This window comes from Syngnathoides biaculeatus, chromosome 14 (genome assembly GCF_019802595.1).
Source record: "Syngnathoides biaculeatus isolate LvHL_M chromosome 14, ASM1980259v1, whole genome shotgun sequence".
NCBI lineage: Eukaryota > Metazoa > Chordata > Actinopteri > Syngnathiformes > Syngnathidae > Syngnathoides > Syngnathoides biaculeatus.
In genome coordinates this window covers 23,250,727-23,271,339 of record NC_084653.1, presented here as the reverse complement: position 1 = coordinate 23,271,339, position 20,613 = coordinate 23,250,727, and the positions used below count along the sequence as shown (strand labels likewise).

At 42.2% G+C, this 20,613-nt stretch overlaps 1 protein-coding gene across 3 annotated transcripts in view; it reads left to right on the top strand.

Moving 5' to 3' along the window:
* uggt2 (UDP-glucose glycoprotein glucosyltransferase 2) overlaps nucleotides 1–20,394 on the top strand; it is a 54,911-nt gene extending 34,517 nt beyond the window's left edge. For 2 of the 3 annotated variants that reach the window (XM_061841989.1, XM_061841990.1), the window contains exons 28-41: nucleotides 983–1,172; nucleotides 1,230–1,388; nucleotides 2,928–3,013; nucleotides 4,968–5,052; nucleotides 6,068–6,150; nucleotides 6,270–6,350; nucleotides 11,926–12,030; nucleotides 12,149–12,233; nucleotides 14,728–14,910; nucleotides 14,995–15,155; nucleotides 16,317–16,431; nucleotides 17,964–18,080; nucleotides 18,358–18,517; nucleotides 19,842–20,394. In XM_061841989.1, coding sequence (XP_061697973.1) covers nucleotides 983–1,172; nucleotides 1,230–1,388; nucleotides 2,928–3,013; nucleotides 4,968–5,052; nucleotides 6,068–6,150; nucleotides 6,270–6,350; nucleotides 11,926–12,030; nucleotides 12,149–12,233; nucleotides 14,728–14,910; nucleotides 14,995–15,155; nucleotides 16,317–16,431; nucleotides 17,964–18,080; nucleotides 18,358–18,517; nucleotides 19,842–19,864 — 1,633 coding nt within the window. In that variant the 3' untranslated portion in view covers nucleotides 19,865–20,394. The remainder of the gene's footprint in view (nucleotides 1–982; nucleotides 1,173–1,229; nucleotides 1,389–2,927; nucleotides 3,014–4,967; nucleotides 5,053–6,067; nucleotides 6,151–6,269; nucleotides 6,351–11,925; nucleotides 12,031–12,148; nucleotides 12,234–14,727; nucleotides 14,911–14,994; nucleotides 15,156–16,316; nucleotides 16,432–17,963; nucleotides 18,081–18,357; nucleotides 18,518–19,841) is intronic. The other variant, XM_061841991.1, reaches the window with a different exon arrangement.
* Nucleotides 20,395–20,613: the final 219 nt, after the last annotated feature.

Sequence of the window (20,613 nt, the reverse complement as noted above, 5' to 3'; positions counted from 1 at the left end):
ATAAATTAGTTATCATATAACTTAACCATAAATGAAAAAGAAGTGTTATTTCCTTGATTGTGGCCTGTTAGGAGACGTTTATCTCAAGAAGGCAAAAAATTGCCACCCTGCCCATGAATGGGTTAAGATAAATTTAATTCCGAACCTCCAGCATCTATCTGTTGTATTTAAATATACAGTACTTGTGATTCTTTAGTTTCGTTTAATAATCAACTCCAACTGGAGTGTCAATAAAGCACATTCAGGAAGGTCAGAATCACATGTCAGAGGCTTTTTTTCAAACAACATAGATGAGTTCAGGGTGCTTTTACGGCAGAAAAACCTTGTATGTTTTGTACGTGCCGTTTCATTCGGCTTTTTATGAAATTGTTTTTATGATCGCGGGAAGCCGAAATCGAAATCACTATAAAATTTTGATTCATCGCCCAGCTGGAGCGGTTAGCCAACGTAAACCCAAGACCAAATGTGTGTGGAAATATTTTTCTGTCTTCATGCGATAAACACGAGGCAGTGCGCAGACTCTTCTGACAAACAGGGCAGCTGTTGTCACTTCTTTTCTAAACACGGAGCTGCTCGGTGATCACAGACATACAATTGTTCTCAATTACCCGAATGCTCCAAATAACTTTGAGTAATGATCCATATGGTGCCTGCGTATGACCATATCTGCCATTATCAGATTAGGTAGCAGCCTGCTGTGGTGAATTTAACCCAGAAACAAATTGAGGACTGCAGTACAGATCCAAATATGTTTAACATAAAAAGCGTGTCAACTTTGCTGTCTTTTCTGCGAGCTCGCATGAGAACCCGAATCAGTAAAAAATAGAATGATTGATTGAGAATTTGAAAGTGGTTCCGTCCATTTTGCTGTTCTTGGCGTACCAAGTTCTTCTTCTTGCCTTTCTTAGAAAGTCGACTGTCGCACAACATGTCGGGATTTTTAAAGCTTTTCAATGCATCGTTATGTCTCGTCCTTCTGCAGTTTTTACGCTTTGGTGTTGGAGTCCGACGTCACCTTCTTGGCCAACGACACCATATCAGCCGGTCCGGTGGCCCGCTTCACGGAGCTCCCCGAATCTCCTCTTCTCACCCTTAATATGATCACGCCAGAAGGCTGGATGGTGCAGGCCCTCCGCAGCCCCCACGACTTAGATAACATCCACCTGGAGGAGGTATGCTGAGTTGATCGCTTTTGTTTATGTACTATCACAAACGTGGTCTCACTCCAGGTGAGCGGGTCCGTGACGGCGGAGTACGAGCTGGAGCACCTCTTGCTCGAGGGCCACTGCTTCGACCTGTCGACCGGCCAGCCTCCCCGTGGACTGCAGTTTACCCTGGGCACGAATCGAGACCGTATCATGTACGACACCATTGTCATGGCTAACCTGGTCAGTGACTTTTTCGCCTTCCTGATTAGGGTTGTGGGTATACAGTGAAGAAAATAAGTACTTGAACACCCTGCTATTTTGCAAGTTCTCCCACTTAGAAATCAGGGTCTGAAATTTTCATCGTAGGTGCATGTCCACTGCGAAAGAGATCATCTAAAAAGAAAAATCCAGAAATCACAATGTATGATTTTTTTTTTTTAAATAATTTATTTGTGTGATACAACGGAAAATAAGTATTTGAACACCTGAGAAAACCAATGTTAATATTTATTACAGTAGCCTTTGTTTGCAATCACAGAGGTCAAACGTTTCCTGTAGTTGTTCACCAGGTTTGCACGCACTGCAGGAGGGATTTTGGCCTACTCCTCCACACAGATCTTCTCTAGATCAGACGGGTTTCTGGGCTGTCGCTGAGAAACACGGAGTTTCAGCTCCCTCCAAAGATTTTCTATTGGGTTTAGGTCTGGAGACTAGGCCACGCCAGAACCATGACATGCTTCTTACGGAGGCACTCCCCACCCACACCCCCAAAGCCTGATGCTACCACCCCATTGCTTCACAGTAGGGATGGTGTTCTTGGGATGGAACTCATCATTCGTCTTCCTCCAAACACAGTTAGTGGAATTATGACCAAAAAGTTCCATTTTTGGTCTCATCTGACCACAGAACTTTCTCCTGTGACTCCTCTGTATCATCCAAATGATCATTGGCAAACTTAAGATGGGCCTTGACGTGTGCTGGTTTAAGCAGAGGAACCTTCCGTGCCATACATGATTTCAAACCATGACATCTTAGTGTATTACCAACATTCACCTTGAAAACTGTGGTCCCAGCTCTTTTCAGGTCATTGACCAAGTCCTGTGGTGTAGTCCTGGGCTAATTCCTCACCTTTCTAAGGATCACTGAGACCCCATGAAGTGATATCTTCCATGGGGCTCCACTCCGATTGAGATTGACCGTCATGTTTAGCTTCTTCCATTTTCTAATGATTGCTCCAACAGTGGACCTTTTTTCACCAAGTTGCTTGGCAATTTCTCCGTAGCCCTTTCCAACTGTTTGTAGTTGCACGATTTTGTCTCTGGCGTCTTTGGACACCTCTTTGGTCTTGGCCATGTTACAAGTTTGAGTCTTACTGATTGTATGGGGTGGACAGGTGTCTTTATGCAGCGAACAACCTCACACGGGTGCATCTGATTCAGGATAATACATGGAATCGAGGTGGACTTTTAAAGGCGTACTAACAGATCTTTGAGGGTCAGAATTCTAGCTAGACAGGTGTTCAAATACTTATATGCTGCTATATCACACAAATAAATTGTTAAATCAAATCATACATTGTGATTTCTGGATTTTCTTTTTAGATTATGACATGCACCTACGATGAAATTTTCAGACGCCTCTGTGATTTCTAAATGGGAGAACTTGCAATATAGCAGGGTGTTCAAATACTTATTTTCTTCCCTGTAAGGAAACCGATAATGCCTTCAATGTAGTGAATAAATACCCCTGGCCACTATCTGTGCTGTTTGACTCCAACAGGGCTATTTCCAGCTGAAAGCCAATCCTGGCGCCTGGATGCTCAGGGTGCGCAAAGGACGATCCGAGGACATCTACCAGATTCTGTCGTGAGTTTCCGCCATCACGTAGACCGCGAGTCAAAAGTTTGGACGTTTTTCTCGTTTAAGAGCATAAGAAAGCGCATCTAAAAATTTGACCGGTAGTTAGTTCCAACCATTATGTAGTCTTGTCTATCCCGCCCTCAGAAGGTCAGGTAATGAGACTGATTAGATGTCTTCACCAGAACCTCGGCGCCAGCGTGAAGGCTGCTTTTAACTGCCAGATACCGGTAACTGTGAAAGCTCATCGCTATGGTAACGCGGAGAGCCGCTGACACTGTCTGCGCTGCAGGTTTTGATGAGGGCAGGGAGTTGTGCGAGCCACAGAGTGGGGGTGGGGGGCAAGGCCAGTAGGAGTGGGTTTCTATTAAAGAGAAATCATTGTGGTGGTAAGGGGGGGGGGGTGTCTTATGATTCAGCCGGTTATCTGTCACACCATCCATCCTGCAGCGTGCGTGTGCGTGGAGTCGGCAGCAGAATTTCTTTCAGTCGGTGATGCGTAGGTGTCAGAGGATGTGCATCCAAGACGTTATTTAATTTCTGCGAGCGAAGATGAGCTGTGGACACTTTGGGGGGAAAAAAAAAAATGGAGACTTTCCCAAAGAAAAATGTATTGGCCTTTCTGCTCGGGAGATTACGGCCCAAATCCTGCTCACCCTTGTGTGCGTGTTTTCACGGGTAGCGCGCAGTCCACAGGGTCCTCCATTCCAAACGAGCATATAGGATCAGAGGTACTGCCCCTCTCTGGCACGGAAGATTTAGGACACGCGAGGGGCCTCGATTCCTGCGGAAAATTATATAGGACAAGCCAAGATTTATTCCCCAATCCTTCAGGTGAAGCAAAAAGGTGATGTCATTTTTCACCCTGGCAGCGTCATTATTCTCGAGGTTTAGCAGGCGCTCCGCGATTGCCGGCCGATCGCAGCCGAGTGTCCGTGCACCCCGTCCCGGTGATTGAGATGGCCCGCTCGCCGCTCCTCACAGAAACTATTCAGATTGATCTCTGGTCCTTTTTGTACACGATCCCTAAAGCCGCGGCTTGTAACTGCCGAAAATGTGGCGCTCGAGAATACGAATAGATCAGCCCGAAACGAAGCCGTTTGTCATGATGGTAAGCGTAGTTTTATGATATTTTGATGATGATTTTGATATTTTGATGGCTTACTTTACATCATAGGCTATAAGTCACCATTTGACTCGGTAGATCGCATCTGCCAAAGCACACTATTCCCCCCACTTTTCAACTCAAATGCCGTGAAATGCCAGTGTTACGTGATCAATACTGCACAGACGTTTTCATTAAATCAGCCAGCCTGTACGCCGCAGATGGGAAGTAGTAATGGATCATCTACAGGCGATATATTTCTTAATCATGATAGAGGCTAATGAAGTTGGTCCGAGCGGGACCCGGGCAGCTGTCGGGAGTCATGACTGTGTTCAGCCGTAAGGCAGAATAATACAAATAAAGACAGATGTAACACATTCTAATTCGGAATAAATAGAAATGTAATAAAACGTTACTATTTTAAGTCTAATTATGTCACATCACTGTGAAAATGTACTTTATTGTAAACATTAAAAAAGACTAATTCTTATCTCTGTTAAATCTGTTCGGCAAGTTATGCGCACATTTGATTGTATGATCATATTAACACGTCTTCTTGGAGCAGAGTACTAATTCGACCCCTGTAATTTATAACCAAATGAATTGCATTGATTTTATGGGCTGTGCCGGTATTATGCATATTGCATAATTACTGATTGTGATGATTTTCAAGAATATTAAATTTAAGTGGATGAAATGCAGTAATTCTTTTATTTGTTTTTTTTAAGCCAATTAAATTTACCTGTTTAATGACACTGTGACTTGATAAAATTTCCTTGTAGTCGGCCTGCTGATAGTTTGCCATCTTCATGTTTAGCACGAGGAAGTAACAAGTCTCAATTTTCCTTTGTTTGATAGGCACGATGGAACCGATTCCCCGGGAGATGCCGGTGACGTCGTCGTGTTACTGAACAGCTTCCACAGTAAGATCATTAAAGTCAGGGTGAGTCTGTTACTGTATTTGAAACATAAAAAAAAAAAATGTATGAGTGGCCGGCTGACCAAAATTACCCCAAGAGTGCAGCGATGACGCACTTGGTTATAAGCCTCACCCAATACATTTGTAAAGGAAATACCATTTGGTACATACACAGGCCGCGGCCGTGTAAAAGCCACGAGTGCCCACATTGAAACAGACATTGAAACACGCGATATTAACAAAGAAAGACGGTACACAGAGAGTTTAACACTAACGCTAGCAAGAGTGAGACTGAATATATGTGCCGAGGAAGTGACTTTTACCGTGTTACTGCCGTGTCTCAGTGATTTTTACCAGTATGTTGTTTTTTTTTTTTTTAACCGGCCCTTTTAGCGCTAACGCTAGTGCCAGCGCGCACTGACACTAATGCTGTCACCGCCATGTGCGCTAATGCTAACGCTAGCGCCACGCTAACAGGGCCATTGTAAAAGCTGTGTAACAGCTGGAAGTGCCCACATTGAAATCCACATTCAAACATGAGATAATTAAAAAGACGATACGCAGAGAGTTTAACGCTAGCAAGAATTAGAGCTGACGCTAAGAGGGCCGGTTAAAATAAAACCTACCGCTGAGACAGCAGCAACACGCTAGCACAGCGCTGACACTAACGCTAGTGCAGCGCTAACAGGGCCGGTAAAAGTCACTTCCTCGGCACATATATTCCACCGGTCTCATTCTTACCTTTTGCACTCGATTGCCCCCTTGCGGCTGTTAAAAAAAAAATGCACAAATTAGCCGCATCACCGCATAAGTGTGAAAAAAGTTGCGGCTTGTAGGCTGGAAATAAAGGTATGTTTCTGACATACTCTGTGAATAAGGTTGATGCTGATTCTGGTTCTGATCCAGCCAATGTTTATGAAAATCCAAAAGTTGTGCGCACTTTTAGCGGCATTCAACTTTGGATATGTGAGAATGTTGCAGATGGCATAGAAATCAGTTCTTTTTTTAAATGGCTGTTTGTCTTTCGTTTGAGTCGTAGGTGCAGAAAAAGGCTGAGAAAATGAATGAAGAGCTTTTAAGTGAAACGGGTGAAACCAAAGGCCTGTGGGACTCCATAGCGAGGTGCGTATGCTATTCCCTCGCGTGTGATGTGTAAATTGACATAGGTTGACTCGCTTTTCGTCATCTGATTGGCAGGAACAACCGTACTTCCTTTTGTCAATGACACATTCTGGTTTCAGGAGATCTCATTCGTCCCCGGGCTCCAGACTCCATTATTACGCTGTAAGAGCTAGTCTTGCAAAAAATATGTGCTTCTGTAGGTATGTGTACGCTAGCCATTGTGTGTGTATATGTGTCCCCCCCCCCCCCCCCCCCCTTGCACACCCCTCCCTAACTGTCTGCTTACCCTGACGCTTGTTGTGTGAAGTGTTTGGAGCAGTTTTGAGAAAACGTAGGCAGTGTGGCTACAACCTGTTTAACATCTCGCGCGTGCGTCCTTTGTTGTGCCGCTTTTCTTTTGTCGCTTGAAGTTCTGCGGTTCTAATCTGTGCGCACCGCAGAGGTGTGAAACCCGCGTAAAAAGCGATGTCTGTATTGCTATTTATGACGCTATTTATGTCGAGGCATATTTATATACACCCCAGACACTTCATTAGAGACAATTGAAAAAAAAAAAAGAATAGTTTTGACTGACAGGGGTATTAATATTACAATATGCTCAATATTGTGGTTGTCATTAGGGCTATTTCAGTCCTCTAACTAAATAAAAGAACCAAAATATTAGAAACAGCTCTCAGTGTGATGCAGTGCAGTTGTACACGTCTGCAAACTGTGATCGCAAACACTTTATTGTTAAATTGATACCTATCGAGTAATTATTTTTCATTTATATTGGCTTGCATTACAACGTGCAAGTGTCCCAGATTCTGTGTCTGTGTGTGAAAAGCCTCGATATTAAGATAATACATGTTATAGATGCTTTAAATACCAAAACTGAGCTTTGTTACCTTTGTAATGGGAGCATTTCCGATGTATTTTTTTTCCTCATTAGATGTGCAGGCCAGGGTCACCATCCCATCATGACTTTGTCTTGCTTAGTGAAAGGTTTGTTGCTGTATTTAAAAGAGACGGGGGGAAAAAAGCGTGTTTAAGTGTCCTCGTGGTGCGCTCGGAGTCGAGGGGAAGAAGGAGGTTAATTCGGTTAAACGGCTTGTCTCATTAAGATGCCCGCAGGATACGTTCAGCAGAACGTGTTGTAAAGGTGCCCTGGCCTTGGTGTGGCCCGAAACCGTGCGGATGGCATAGCAAATTGCTGACTGGCTTGGGGAACTCCATTTCCATCTGTCGTGAAGTTTTTTTTTTTTCTTTACCTCTCGGCTATGTACACCCTTTTGTGTTACAGCTACACATAGTTGAGCTTTCTGCGCACTGTTTATTTAAGAATAAGTAGCTGATCGCCTCACTATTTGATTGAAAGAGCAATAGGGAACTTTCAATTTGGGTTTCAAAACATTTTTTCCCCCCAGTAGGAAGTCCATTCATACATTTTCTTAGCCGCTTATCCTCACAAGGGTCACAAAAGGGAGAACAATTGACACAAAACATGCACTTCAAATTCTATTTACAACAAGGAGGTCCATAGTGCCACGGAGCATGCTGAGAGCATCGCAAAGTCACACAACAATTGTGCACATAAGGTATTCTATCCATTGTCCTTGCTGCTTATCCTCACGAGGGTCGCGGGGAGCGCTGGAGCCTATCCCAGCTGTCAATGGGCAGGTTGCCAGCCAATCGCAGGGCACACGGAGACAAACAGCCGCGCTCACAATCAACCCGAGGGGCAATTTAGAGTGTCCAATTAATGGCGCATGTTTTTGGGATGTGGGAGGAAACCCACGCAGGCACGGGGGGAACATGCAAACCCCACACAGGAGGGCCCGAGATCGAACTCGGGACCTCAGAACTGTGAGGCAAACGCTTCCCAGCTGATCCACCGTGCTGCCCAATAGGAAGTGATTTTAAAGTAATGTTGCAGAGTGCCGCTGACGCCATCGTAAAAACTTTATTAAAGATGAGCCAATCCTTCAACGACAGCTGAACTGAGATCTTCCAAATTGTACAATCTTAGGAGCAGTGAAATTTGGACATTTGACGGTATTAGACGCAACGTTCCCTCTAATTTTTGACGCGTCTGAGCAAACACGCTAAGCCCGTGAGCGCCCCCTTTGACCACTGTGAGCAACATCAGGCATATGCACTGTGGTCAGATCGGTGTCATCCATTGAAGTTGCACACCGCATTAAAACATTCAGATGACAACATTTACATGACCATCAGAAAATTTTAAGAATAATTTTATTGCAAACTTGGAATGAAAATGTCAACAAACAAAAAAAATACATTGCTAACCAAACAAGCCAACTATGAACTGTAAATTTGAAATGTCGCCTAAAACTTTGTTTCATTTACTTATTTTTAACCCACAATGATATCCCTGCCTGTTTTTCTTGGTGTAAAACTGAGTTATTGCTTGCAGAATATCTTTAGCAATGTATGTTGAAAGCTGAATGATGCTTCCAAACAGAGGTCTCAGAATTAGCTTTTTGTGCACTGTATTGTCTGTGCTGCGCCAAGTTGGAATTTTAACATTATACACCATCTCATCCTGTACTTTCTACTTTTTTTCAAACCTTTTTTACTGAAAAAAGAAGAAAATCTTGTCCAGTTTCACCACTTTTTCTTCATTTTTATTATTATTATTATTATTCACATACTCTGACATTAATTAAAGCAACAGCATTTCTTTTTTTTTTGTTTGTTTTTAAACGTTTCCCATTATTATCGAGAGTAAAGATAAGCAGCATGTCTAACTCGTCTTTGCTCTACGTTGCCCAGACTGTGTTTCTCATTAAAGCACCGGTGGTGGGTGGTGTTTGTAATTATTATGAGCGGGAGGTGGGCGGGGTCAGGTAAACAAGGAAGTACAGTGTGTGGCCAAGCAGCAGCTTTTTAGAGACCGCGTGCTGCCGTGTTAAAAAAAAAAAAAAAATTTAAAAAAGGCTGTGGTTCACTGCGCTGGATCAGTTTTCATGTGCGCTACAAGTGCGCAATTGCGCAGGTGCGCAGCTTAGAGGGAACATTGATTAGTTGTGATATCACACATCCCGTCTCGTGAAAGATGTTTGGCTGAACAGAGACATCACAAATACTTGGTTCCATACTTATTTTACATGAAAAGGCATTGGTTGATGTTTTCCATTATCCATAATGACGTCATATGTAATCTCTGGATTTGAAATTGATGCTTGAGAGTGGACGGAAGGTCATTTATTGATCGAAACCCTCACAGGAGTTGGTAAAGCAAATATGTGCGTCAGTCTTGACTTAAGTGCTTACAAATAACAAACTTTTCTGGATATAAATATATTTTATGTTCACTTATTCCCGTTTAGTCATTTGATTTATTTGTCGCGCCAAGACTCAAGTGCTGAGTGACTTGTTTCAGATGCTCGCTATCTGAGATATTGCTAAATATCACAATGTTTTTTTTATTTGGCATAAGCAAAAATTAGAACGGATTAAGTATGAGCATGTGGCTCTGTGGACCAACAAAATTGCATTTATGATAAGTTTGTGGTGCAAGAGTGCACAAATAATTCCCTTGTTTCTTGAAATATCCCAGGATTTAGTCTAATGGAGCGGAACGCGTTTGGCATTGTTTGCAAAACACTTCTGCCCCTGTTGTGTGAAAACGTTGCGGGATTTCTGCCCCCGAGGACTTTCTGCTCGTTAGTCTTATCCAGTTTTGCAGATTTAAGACGAGCTGAGGTTGTCTGTTGCAGGGAGCAAGTGGAAGTGGAAGGTTTTCAGGACGGAGAGTGCCAGCACTGCAAATAACTCGCTCCCGACTTGGAATAGACTGATAGATTTGACCGGCTGATTCACTCCTTGCAGTCGCTTCGAGAGTATTCGCTATGCGCGCTTCCCTCACTCCCCGCTCACAAAACAAGTTTATGTACTTTAAATAACATTGTACATGCACACCACATGAGGCGAAATCCAAACCACAAAGCAACTTGAGCAAACAAGTCAGTATCACTAAAAAAAAAAGTTAAATGAGAGCCAATTCTACTTTGGTAACTTTAAACCAGGGATGTGTATCAGTGCAAATCCGGGTACATAAAAGACTGGTACTACGATAACCGATACTCTTAACCAACCTGTCATATGTTATTGTGGATATTATTTCACTTTAACGGAGGCAAGTCAGGCCTGCAGTTCTTTGAATGTTGTTGTGAAGTCTTTTGTGACCTTCTTGGATGAGAAGTCGCTGTGCTCGTGGGGTAATATTGATCGGCCGGCCACTTATGGGAAGGTTCACTACAGTTCTGTGTTTTTTGCCCTTTTTGAACAATGGTTTTCACTGTGGTTCGCTGGAGTCCCAGAGCTTTAGAAATGGTTTTATAAACTTTTCCACACTGATAGATCTCAATTACTTTTTCTCATATGTTGTGGAATTTCTTGACATCTCGGCATAATGTGTAGCTTTTGAGGATCTTTTGGTCCACTTCACTTGATCGGGCAGCTCCTATTAAATGACTTCTTGCTTCAAAACAGGTGTGACAGTTTGTCTGAGTGTGGCTGGAGAAATTGAACTTGAGTATGCTAAACCACAGTTAAGATATGTTTTGATGTGGGAGTGGGGGGGGGAGGCAAATCACTTTTTCAAAAAGGGCCTTATAATAAAAAATAAATAAATAAATAATGCATTTTGTGTTTACTTGTCTTTGACTAATATTTATGTTTGATGAAAAAAAAAAATCTGGAAGAGGGCAACTGTATGTTCAGAAAGATGATATAATACTTCCAGAGCATACACTGTAATCTTTCTACTCTGTGAAATACAAGTTATATTACAACAGCTATGCTGTGACGTTCGTCTTTTTATGGTTTATGCGATGATGCGGCTAATTTGTGCATTTTTTTCTAACGACCACAAGGGGGCGCTCGAGCTGAAAAGGTAAGAGTGAGACCGGTGGAATATACGTGCCGAGGAAGTGACTTTTACCTCTCCGCCCTGTTAGCGCTGCCGGGTCTCAGTGATTTTTACCAGTATGTTTTTGTTTTTTTACCATCCCTGTTAGCACGGCAGCGTTAGCATTAGCGCGGCGGCGCTAACGCTAAACTCTCTATGTACCGTCTCTCTCTGTAAATATCTCGTGTTGGAATGTGGGTTTCAATGTGGGGACTTGCGGCTTTTACACAGCTGCGGCACACGGTGAGGCTGATCAAAAAGCGCTAACTCATCGCAGAGGGATCGATAATTAGATGACGTCAACGTCTGATGTGATGTGTAATATACCAACAGCGGCGATTGCTTTCAATACAACTGGCCGGTAGCAGCGAAGTGTTGAACTCGTGTCTCAAAGCACCTCTGTTACTTTTCATTCATTTTAAATCCAGACTGCAGCGTTCGGGAACCTCTCTCGTGACATAATATTGAGCTTATTGATGCCTTGTACCAACAAAGAAGGGCTATTATGCTTAAAATGTTTGTTTTCTTTAAATTGTGTAACAGAATATTGATCCAATTTCTCCCGCAAGATCAATTGATAGCCGCTATCTCCGTCGGGTATTGTAGTTGGTGAAGACCGACTTGGAATCATTGCCCTCTGAAGGAATGAGTTAGAATTTAACCTAATAGAATGCCAGTACAGCATAATGGAATCATAATATTGAATCTAAAACCTCAGTTGGGCCCCGTCACGCATGGTGTTTGCTTTTGTTGTTCCCGGCTTCTCATAAGCCCGGCAACCACCAGCCTCGCTTTTGATTCGCTGTATGAAAGGCATCCATCAGAAGGCAAAATCAGACAACTTGTTCTCTCGTTTGCAGCATCGCAGGAGGAGGCGCGAAGAAGGATGACGGCGAAAAGAAGAAGGAGGACGTTCTAAACATATTTTCGGTCGCCTCCGGTCATCTGTACGAGCGCTTTCTGCGGTATGAGCGCCTCTCAATTGTCAGAGCCCTCGCATCTGTTACGCTCCAGGCCCTAAAAGTGATCTTCTTTCCAGCCTTGATCCTCTGAGTTCTCGCTCTCCTTCCGTCTCTATTTCAGGATCATGATGCTGTCCGTTCTGCGCCACACCGAAACGCCTGTCAAGTTCTGGTTTCTCAAAAATTACCTCTCACCTTCGTTTAAGGTACCGCTCTGACTTACATTTTGCTTTTTTTTTTTTTTTTTTTTTTTTAAATCATCAGATTCACTAGCTAAAGTGTGGTACGGTGAACCACTGCAAAATGGAGGAGACTGGGACTGATCCCTGTCGCAAATAGTAAAAATCTGTGAATAATTGACAAATTAAAAATGTTTTTTATGGCATATCGATACCACAAGGTGGTGGCAAAGCACAAACGCTAGGATCATAGGATGGGTGTCAAACTCATTTTCCTCGCAGTCCGCATTGTTGTTGTGGTCTCGTTATGACTGCCAAATCATAAAAATCTCTGTCCGCCTAATCATATTTACATGTGGAATTTATGAAGTAGTTTTGAATTATTTAAACTATTGTTGATGTTTGGCAACACAAAAATGCTTGCAATAGCTCAATATTATCATTTTGGATATGACAATGGGAAATTTTGGTGCAAATTATAGCAAAAATCCTAGGAATCGTGGAATCATGATTTGCCTCCCCGGCCACATAATATCATGTGGCAGGCCGGATCTGGCCCCCAGGCCTTGAGTTTGACACCAGTGATCTAGCGTGTACAAAATCACGAACCCATGTTACACTGACTGTATTCAGTAGTTCAATTATTCAACACCTTCTCGTCAGTAGAATTAGCCAGCATACTATCCTGAATAAAAAACGTGAGCACAAACAGACGTGACATCACACGTGGGCGAACAAATATGTGCACTAGCACATTACACAAATGGTATTAAACTTTTAATGTTTGGGCATTTACACATGATAATAGATGGTGGGGAATACAGGCAAAATTTTAATGGCAAAGTAGAATAAACAGGCAATTTTAACATCCGTCTGACTATGCACAAGGTGTGTTCAAGGACTGCCAACCAGCCGTGACATTTTTACACACCATCAATTTATTGAACCTAACGGTAACACCTACATTCCACCAAATGGGCCCAAGATAATATTGTAATTCCCGGCCTACAGAGGGCACCTGGTTACAAGCTTCAGTATATTTGTAAAGGAAATACCATTTGGTACATACATACGCCGCAGTGGTTGTGTCAAAGCCGCAAGTGCCCGCATTGAAACCCGCATTCAAACACAAGATATTTACAAAGACGGTACACAGAAAGTGCTTAATGCTAGCGTGGCGCTAATGCTAGCGCGATGCTAATGCTGGTGCTAACGCTAGCGCCACGGTAACACTAACAGGGCCGGTTACAATAAAGCTTACTGGTAAATATCACTGACACATGCTACGCTGCGCTAACAGGGCCGGTAAAAGTCACTTCCTCGGCACATATATTCCACCCGTCTCACGCTTACCTTTTCTGCTCGAGTGCCCCCTTGCGGCCGTTGGAAAAAATGCAGAAATTAGCCGCATCGCCGTATAAACCGCAGGGTTGCAAGCGTGTGAAAAAAGTCGCGGCTTGTAGGCCGGAAATGACGATACTTTTATTGCTGTGGCGCATGAACGGCCCGTAAATACCTCAGTATGTGTGTACCCTGCTGAAGTATTTGCGATTTAGTTCAGGGCATGGAGCTCATCATGCACGCTGCTTGTTTCTTTCTCCTCATACTCACTTCCGGTACCGCATTATTTTCTGACAAAATTCCGTTTGATGTCATCATTCCTTTGAACAACAACAGCAAAGCAGCTACAAATGGACTTGATATTTCATCATCTGTAAACAAACATGCCTCCTCGAGTATCTTCACATCGGCTGCCTCTGTCTACAGAAGATTATTGCACGCTGACAAAAAACTTGAAAAAGGAGTTTCCAGACAGTGGGCCATTATCTCCGTTGTTTCAGAGACGTGAACTCTTTGTTAGTTTTTTCTTTTTTTTTTTTTTCCCCAACAGCACTCATGATTTTTTTTCAAGAGAATACAAATACAGGTGCAGTTATTGACTGACTTTTAGAATTGAGTATTCTACCGATCATCCTATCTCGATTTACTAGAGTAACCTGATTAAAAATGGATTTTGCATCATTAACCCTAATGGGACAAGCCGAAAGGAAAAGAAGAAGAAACAGAAATACAAACACGTAATGCAATAAAAAAATGTGAATATGATGTGAAGGGATCATTTTTGTCCACTGAAAGCCGCCATCATGGTCTACACTGTAGTATCTGTGACTGGCTTGGTGAGTGGCGTGCGACTCTGCAAGTAAGAGTGCAGTTAGCTGGGTTAGCTCAAGTTAGCATCTGGCTGTTAACTGGCTAACCGTTGACAAAATTCTGTCATTAGAACAGGGGTGTGCAGACTTTTTACATCCGCTGTAGCTTCCCTTGTATAAATAGTTGTATTATTGGTTGTGCTTCTGGTGTCAACTGTACATACTACCATTTTTTTTTTCTTATGTTTATGATTTTGGTTCTGGTGGACGTTTTTTGGGTTGGGTAACCTGCGCCCAAAAATGTCGGGTAACTGGTGCTCTGCCGCCAATGATGCTAAGCAGTCCAAATCCATTTTTTAATAACTCTTTAGGAGACCATTTCACACATGGCAGAGTCTTTCGGCTTCCGGTATGAGTTGGTGCAGTACAAGTGGCCGCGCTGGCTCCACCAGCAGACCGAGAAGCAGCGCATCATTTGGGGCTACAAGATCCTCTTCCTGGACGTGCTCTTCCCGCTGGCCGTGGACAAGATCATATTCGTGGACGCCGACCAGGTCAGTGACGGGAACCGAACCGCGGAGACGGGCGACAACGGCCGCCGGAGAGTCTCCGGAGTTCCTTTCTCGCTCCCCTCGCAGATCGTGCGAGCCGATCTGAAGGAGTTGCGAGATCTGGACCTGGAGGGCGCACCTTACGGCTACACGCCTTTTTGCGACAGCCGCACCGAGATGGACGGCTACCGCTTTTGGAAAAGCGGCTACTGGGCGTCGCATCTCGGGAATCGGAAGTACCACATCAGGTATACTTCCGTACTACCGACTATTATCAAACAAAGTGGGGGGGAAAAAAAAGTTTTTTTTTTGTTTTTTTTTTGTTGTTTTTTCAAAACAACTCCCATGTGTACACTATAAGCCAAATATTTTAAAATATTTTTATTCAGGTAACATGACTACTTTTTCTCAAAAGAATTTCCAAACTTTTCACGTAAGATGACAACTTTTCTTCTTCTTCTTCTCTTTCCTTTCTTCCTTAAAAGTTAACCTTTTTTTAAAAAAATATAAAATTGTAACATTTTTCTTTTTGGTGAGCAAGAATTTTGGCAACAATTGGTCATAACAATAAGTACACAGCGCAAGAAATTATGAGTGATGTTGCTTTACCAGGATGTCAAACTCATTATGACTGAAACCATAATATTATTTAATCATATATATCATATATTTAATCGCCTCATCATATTTACACATAAAATTTATGAACTAGCTTTGGAATCAGAAATCAAGGGTAATGTTTTTTTTCAACTGTTTTTGATATTTGGTAACACAAGAATGCTTGCAATATCTTAATGTTATAATTTATGATACGTCAATTTGAAATTTTGGTCCAGATTTGAGTAACATTTATGGAAATTGACAGGATTTTCCTTCGTGGGCCGCATAAAATTACGTGGCGGGCCGGACTTGGCCCCCGGTCCTCGAGTTTGACACCTGTGCTTTACAGATATTGTTGTAATAATGTACGTTGGTTATTGCGCTTTTCGTAGCATACGGTGGTGTAGGATTGTTAATAATTGTTAGAATTATAGTTACGGTGGATTTATTTAGCTCCAATGCATCATCACACGACGAGCGCAATAATGAAATATGGCGTTGCCAATTAAAAGCGAGCATTAATTTTATGTTTATGAAGGCAGAAAGCAGGTCGCATTTCTCTTCCCCAGTGCAAAAATGAGACAATGTGTGTCAGTGTGACGAGGTGCAGCCTATCCGCCCTGATATTATATTTAAATTTAATTGACCACGAGCACAAGTATTCTTCGTTTCTGTTGTTAGCGTGCCTGCGACTTCCCGAACGTGGCCCTCGCCATCATTTTTCTGGCTTTTATGAAGTGCATTTTACGGGACTTTAAGGAGGAGATTTCCCGCCTCGTAGCCTCTGTCGTGCCATATGTCACCCGCAGCGCGCTCTATGTGGTGGATTTGAAGAAGTTCCGCAAGATAGCGGCCGGCGACAGACTGCGAGGCCAGTACCAAGCCCTGAGCCAGGACCCCAACAGCCTGTCGAACCTGGACCAGGTAAAAATGAGGACATTTTCATTCTCGTAATTACATTTTTCTTTCAAAAGATTACAATGTTTTTACATTAAAAAAAAAGAAAAGAAAAAAACTTTACTTTTTTTGGAAGAAATTATTTTTGGGCCGCTTTCAATTCAATCATATTTTTCATACGCTTAGGGGTGACAATTTTTTCCCTCCCCAGATTATTTTGTACTTTTAACCCACATTATTTTTAGATTATGACCTTTTTCCCTCCCACTAAAACTACGATTAAGAAAAAAAAAATCACATACATTTAAGTTCGCACTCCAAAACAAAAAAAAAAACCAGCAACATTTTCTATCCTGCTTCTGTGAGCATCATAATCTTTGTAAAAGTGGAATTCATATTACCAAAATTTCCGGCCTATAAACCGCAACTTTTTTCACACGCATTCAACCTTGCGGTTTATGCGGTGATGCGGCTAATTTGTGCATTTTTTTTTTCTAACGGCCACAAGGGGGCACTTTTGCAAAAAAAGGTAAGAGTGAGACCGGTGGAATATATGTGCCGAGGAAGTGACTTTTACCGGTCCGGCCCTGTTAGCCCTGCGCTAGTGTTAGCGGTCACATCAGCACTGCGCTAACGTTGGCGCGGCGCTAGTGTTAGCGTGGTGCTAGCGTTAAACTCTCTGCGTACCGTCTTTGGAAATATCTCGTGTTTGAATGTGGGCACTTGCAGCTTTTACACAGCTGCGGCGTATGCATGTACCAAATGGTACAGCGCTCCTTCGGTTCTCCAACACAATCCGTTCCAGAAGGCTGGTTGAAAACTAAAGCGTTCAAAAACCAAAGCACGTTTTCCCATTACAATGAGTGGAAAATGAAATAATGCATTCCAAACCTAAAAAATAATAATAATAGCAAATCCCTTCCTCGCCAACTCTACCCCCAGCTAACTGCTGCTCGTTTACAAAAATAAGAAGCAACGTTTCGACTTCCTCCAAGATGTGTGTCCTCTGCTTGGTCAACACGGTTGCTCCTTGAGCGACATCACTTCCTTTGAGGGCATCCTTTTGTTTCAGAGTGGTGCTGATCGTCGTTTTCGCCATGCCGTACTTCTTCGATAGCTAACAAACACGCACACCAGATTCGTGGTCGTCTATCAAATCCTTCTTGAAGTCGACAGTTAATGTTGCTCAATTGGAAGAAGAAGAACAGTACTGGGAAACGTCCGCGAGCAGAGGAGTGTGTGAGTCAACTGGTTGCGCTACGTCTTTTCCGTTTTTTTTCTGGGGTGCGTTCAAAAGCACAATAACAAATCGTCGTGGGTCAGCTGGTCGGGGTGTTCAAATACCGATTTTCGTTGGAAAATAAAAGCAAAAAAATCTCCACTTGTACAAAAACCAAGACTTTCGAAAACCGAGGTACCGCTGTATTTCCTTTCCAAATGTACTGGGCGAGGCTTATAACCCGGTGCGCTCTGGAGGCCAGGAATTAGGCTACAATTTCTTTGAAGGGCGCGCGTTCCAAGGCGGTAAACTCGTTGCCCTCCTCCGCCGCCGTTTGCAGGACCTTCCCAACAACATGATCCACCAGGTGGCCATCAAGTCTCTCCCTCAGGAGTGGCTGTGGTGCGAGACGTGGTGCGACGACGCCTCCAAAGCGGCGGCCAAGACCATCGACCTGGTAAAGCCATTCAGGTCTCGAGGTTAAGTGCAGAAATGAATAGAGGTCAAAATTCAAAGATTCTAATAATCTATCCGGAAATATGGATTGATTTGACAGGGATTAGGATCAGTTTTGCTTAACACTTTTAGTGACAGCCGTAAAACTTTGCAAAATGACCACAGTGGCTTCTGTTGAAGTGGAAATTCTGTCGAATCGCATTTTGACTCTTTGATTCGACTCCAAAAAAACGCAACCTTGTATTCTTAGACTTGCTTGTGTTGTGGTTGCGGCGTAGTGCAACAACCCCAAGACCAAAGAACCAAAACTGACGGCGGCGGCGAGGATCGTGCCCGAGTGGGTGAGCTACGACAGCGAGATCAAGCAGCTGCTCAAAGGAATCCGCCGACGGGGAGACGACGCCGCGTCAAAGCGGACGCCGGCGCCGGGGAGTGAAGGTGCGCACGTCGTTAGACGGTCAATTCCGTTCTTTGAACTTTTTTCATCACTTTGAAATTTATTTTTCTGATTTTTAAAATGTTATTTTCATTAAATAGGATCATATATGCATAATGTCAATGTTTGATAAAAATAACAAATAAACATATATGTAAAATATATTTTTTAAACTCATGAAAACATAACTTTTTTTTGTTTGTGAAAAATGGCAACATTGGGGCATTTTTGCAAATTAAAAAAAAAAATTCTCATTTTCAAAAAGAAATGACAGTATATTTTAAGTAACATTTTCTCTTATTTCTCAAAATATGATATTTTTATTCTTCTAATGTATCATTTTAAACATCCATCCATTTTCTTCACCGCTTATCCTCATGAGGGTCACAGGGAGTGCTGGAGCCTATCCCAGCTGTCAACAGGCAGGAGACAATGTACACCCTGAACTGGTCACCAGCCAATCGCAGGGCACATTGAGACAAACAACCAATCGCATTCACAATCACCTACGGGCAAATTAGAGTGTCCAATTAATGTTGCATATTTTTGGAATATGGGAGGAAACCGGAGTGCCCGGAGAATACCAACGCAGGCACGGGGAGAACATGCAAACGCCACACAGGCGGGGGCGGAATCGAACCCGGGACCTCAGAACTGTGAGGCAACGCTTTACCAGCTGATTCACCGTGCCGCCTTAACCAATTTTTCCTGAGTTTTTTTTTTTTTCATGAAATAGAATCGTATTTGCACACATATTTCACAGTTTTTTTTTTTCTCCAGAAGAATTACCATTATTAGACAAATTGACATTTTTTTCCTCAATTAAAATCTCTAAAATATATTTTAAATTTTTTTTAACTCATGAAAACATGACTTTTTTGTGTTTTGTTTGTGTAAAATGGCAACGTTGCCCCACCGTGCCACCTTAACTTTTTCATCACTATGAAATTTTTTTTCATGAAATAGAATTGTATATGCATAATATCACAGCTTTTTTTCTCCAGAAAAATTACCATTATTTGACAAATTACATTTTTTCCCCTCAAAGTATGTCAAATATATATTTTTTAATTCTTTATTTAAACTCATGAAAACATGACTTGTGTAAAATAGCAACTTTAACAACATTGTAGCATTTTTACAGATTAAAAAAAAAAATTCTCATTTTTAAAAAGGAGAGGTCAGGAGAGGTCACGCCACTCACCATTTCTTAAGTAGCATTTTGTCTTATTTCTCAAAATATCCCATTTTTATTTTGAATTATGATTTTAAATATACAAAAAAATTGACTTTTACTTTGAAAACTTTCTGTTTTTTCTTCCACAGGCCACAAGCGTGACGAACTTTAGCGAGCAGATGAAGCGAGGACGCTTGAAGTCAAGACGACGTGACGCGAGGCGCCCTCTGCATTATATTTGGAATCTTTTTCCACGTGTGCTTCGGCAGTCGGTTTTGCACCATTCGCACCTGGCGCCTAAAGTGTTAAAATTACCAAGAGGGACGGTGGTCGGTACCGGCACCCTTGGACCCATGAAAAGATCAGGTTGGTGTTGGGATACGTTGCACTGAAATCTTGTCTTACTATTGTTACAAAAGAAGCCACCGAAGAACAAACACCGTCCATCCATTTAGCATCGATAATCCCGTCCGTTTGCTTGACCGTCGTAAATTGAATGAGAACCGCTGTGAGAAAAAAATATGGTAATGTATAATACATATTTGTGGAGTAAATGTCCAAAAAAAACCCAAAAAACTGCTGCATTTTGTCAAGTCAGATTATTTGACTTCACTGCTGCCGTAGAGACTTGTGCGGATAAGCGGCAAAGAAAATGGTTGGATGGATGTCTAAAATCATACAAGAATAAAAATGTAATATTTTGAGAAATAAAGAAAATGTTACTTAAAAAAAATACTGTCCACTCCTTTTCAAAATGAGGAAAAAAAGTTTTTTTAAATGTGGAAAAATGCTAGTGTTGTTAAAGTTGACATTTTACACACAAAAAAGTAGTTTTCTTGAGTTAAAAAAAAAATATATATATATATATTTTACATATTTTAATTGAAGGGAAAAAATGGCAATTTGTCAAATAATTGTAAT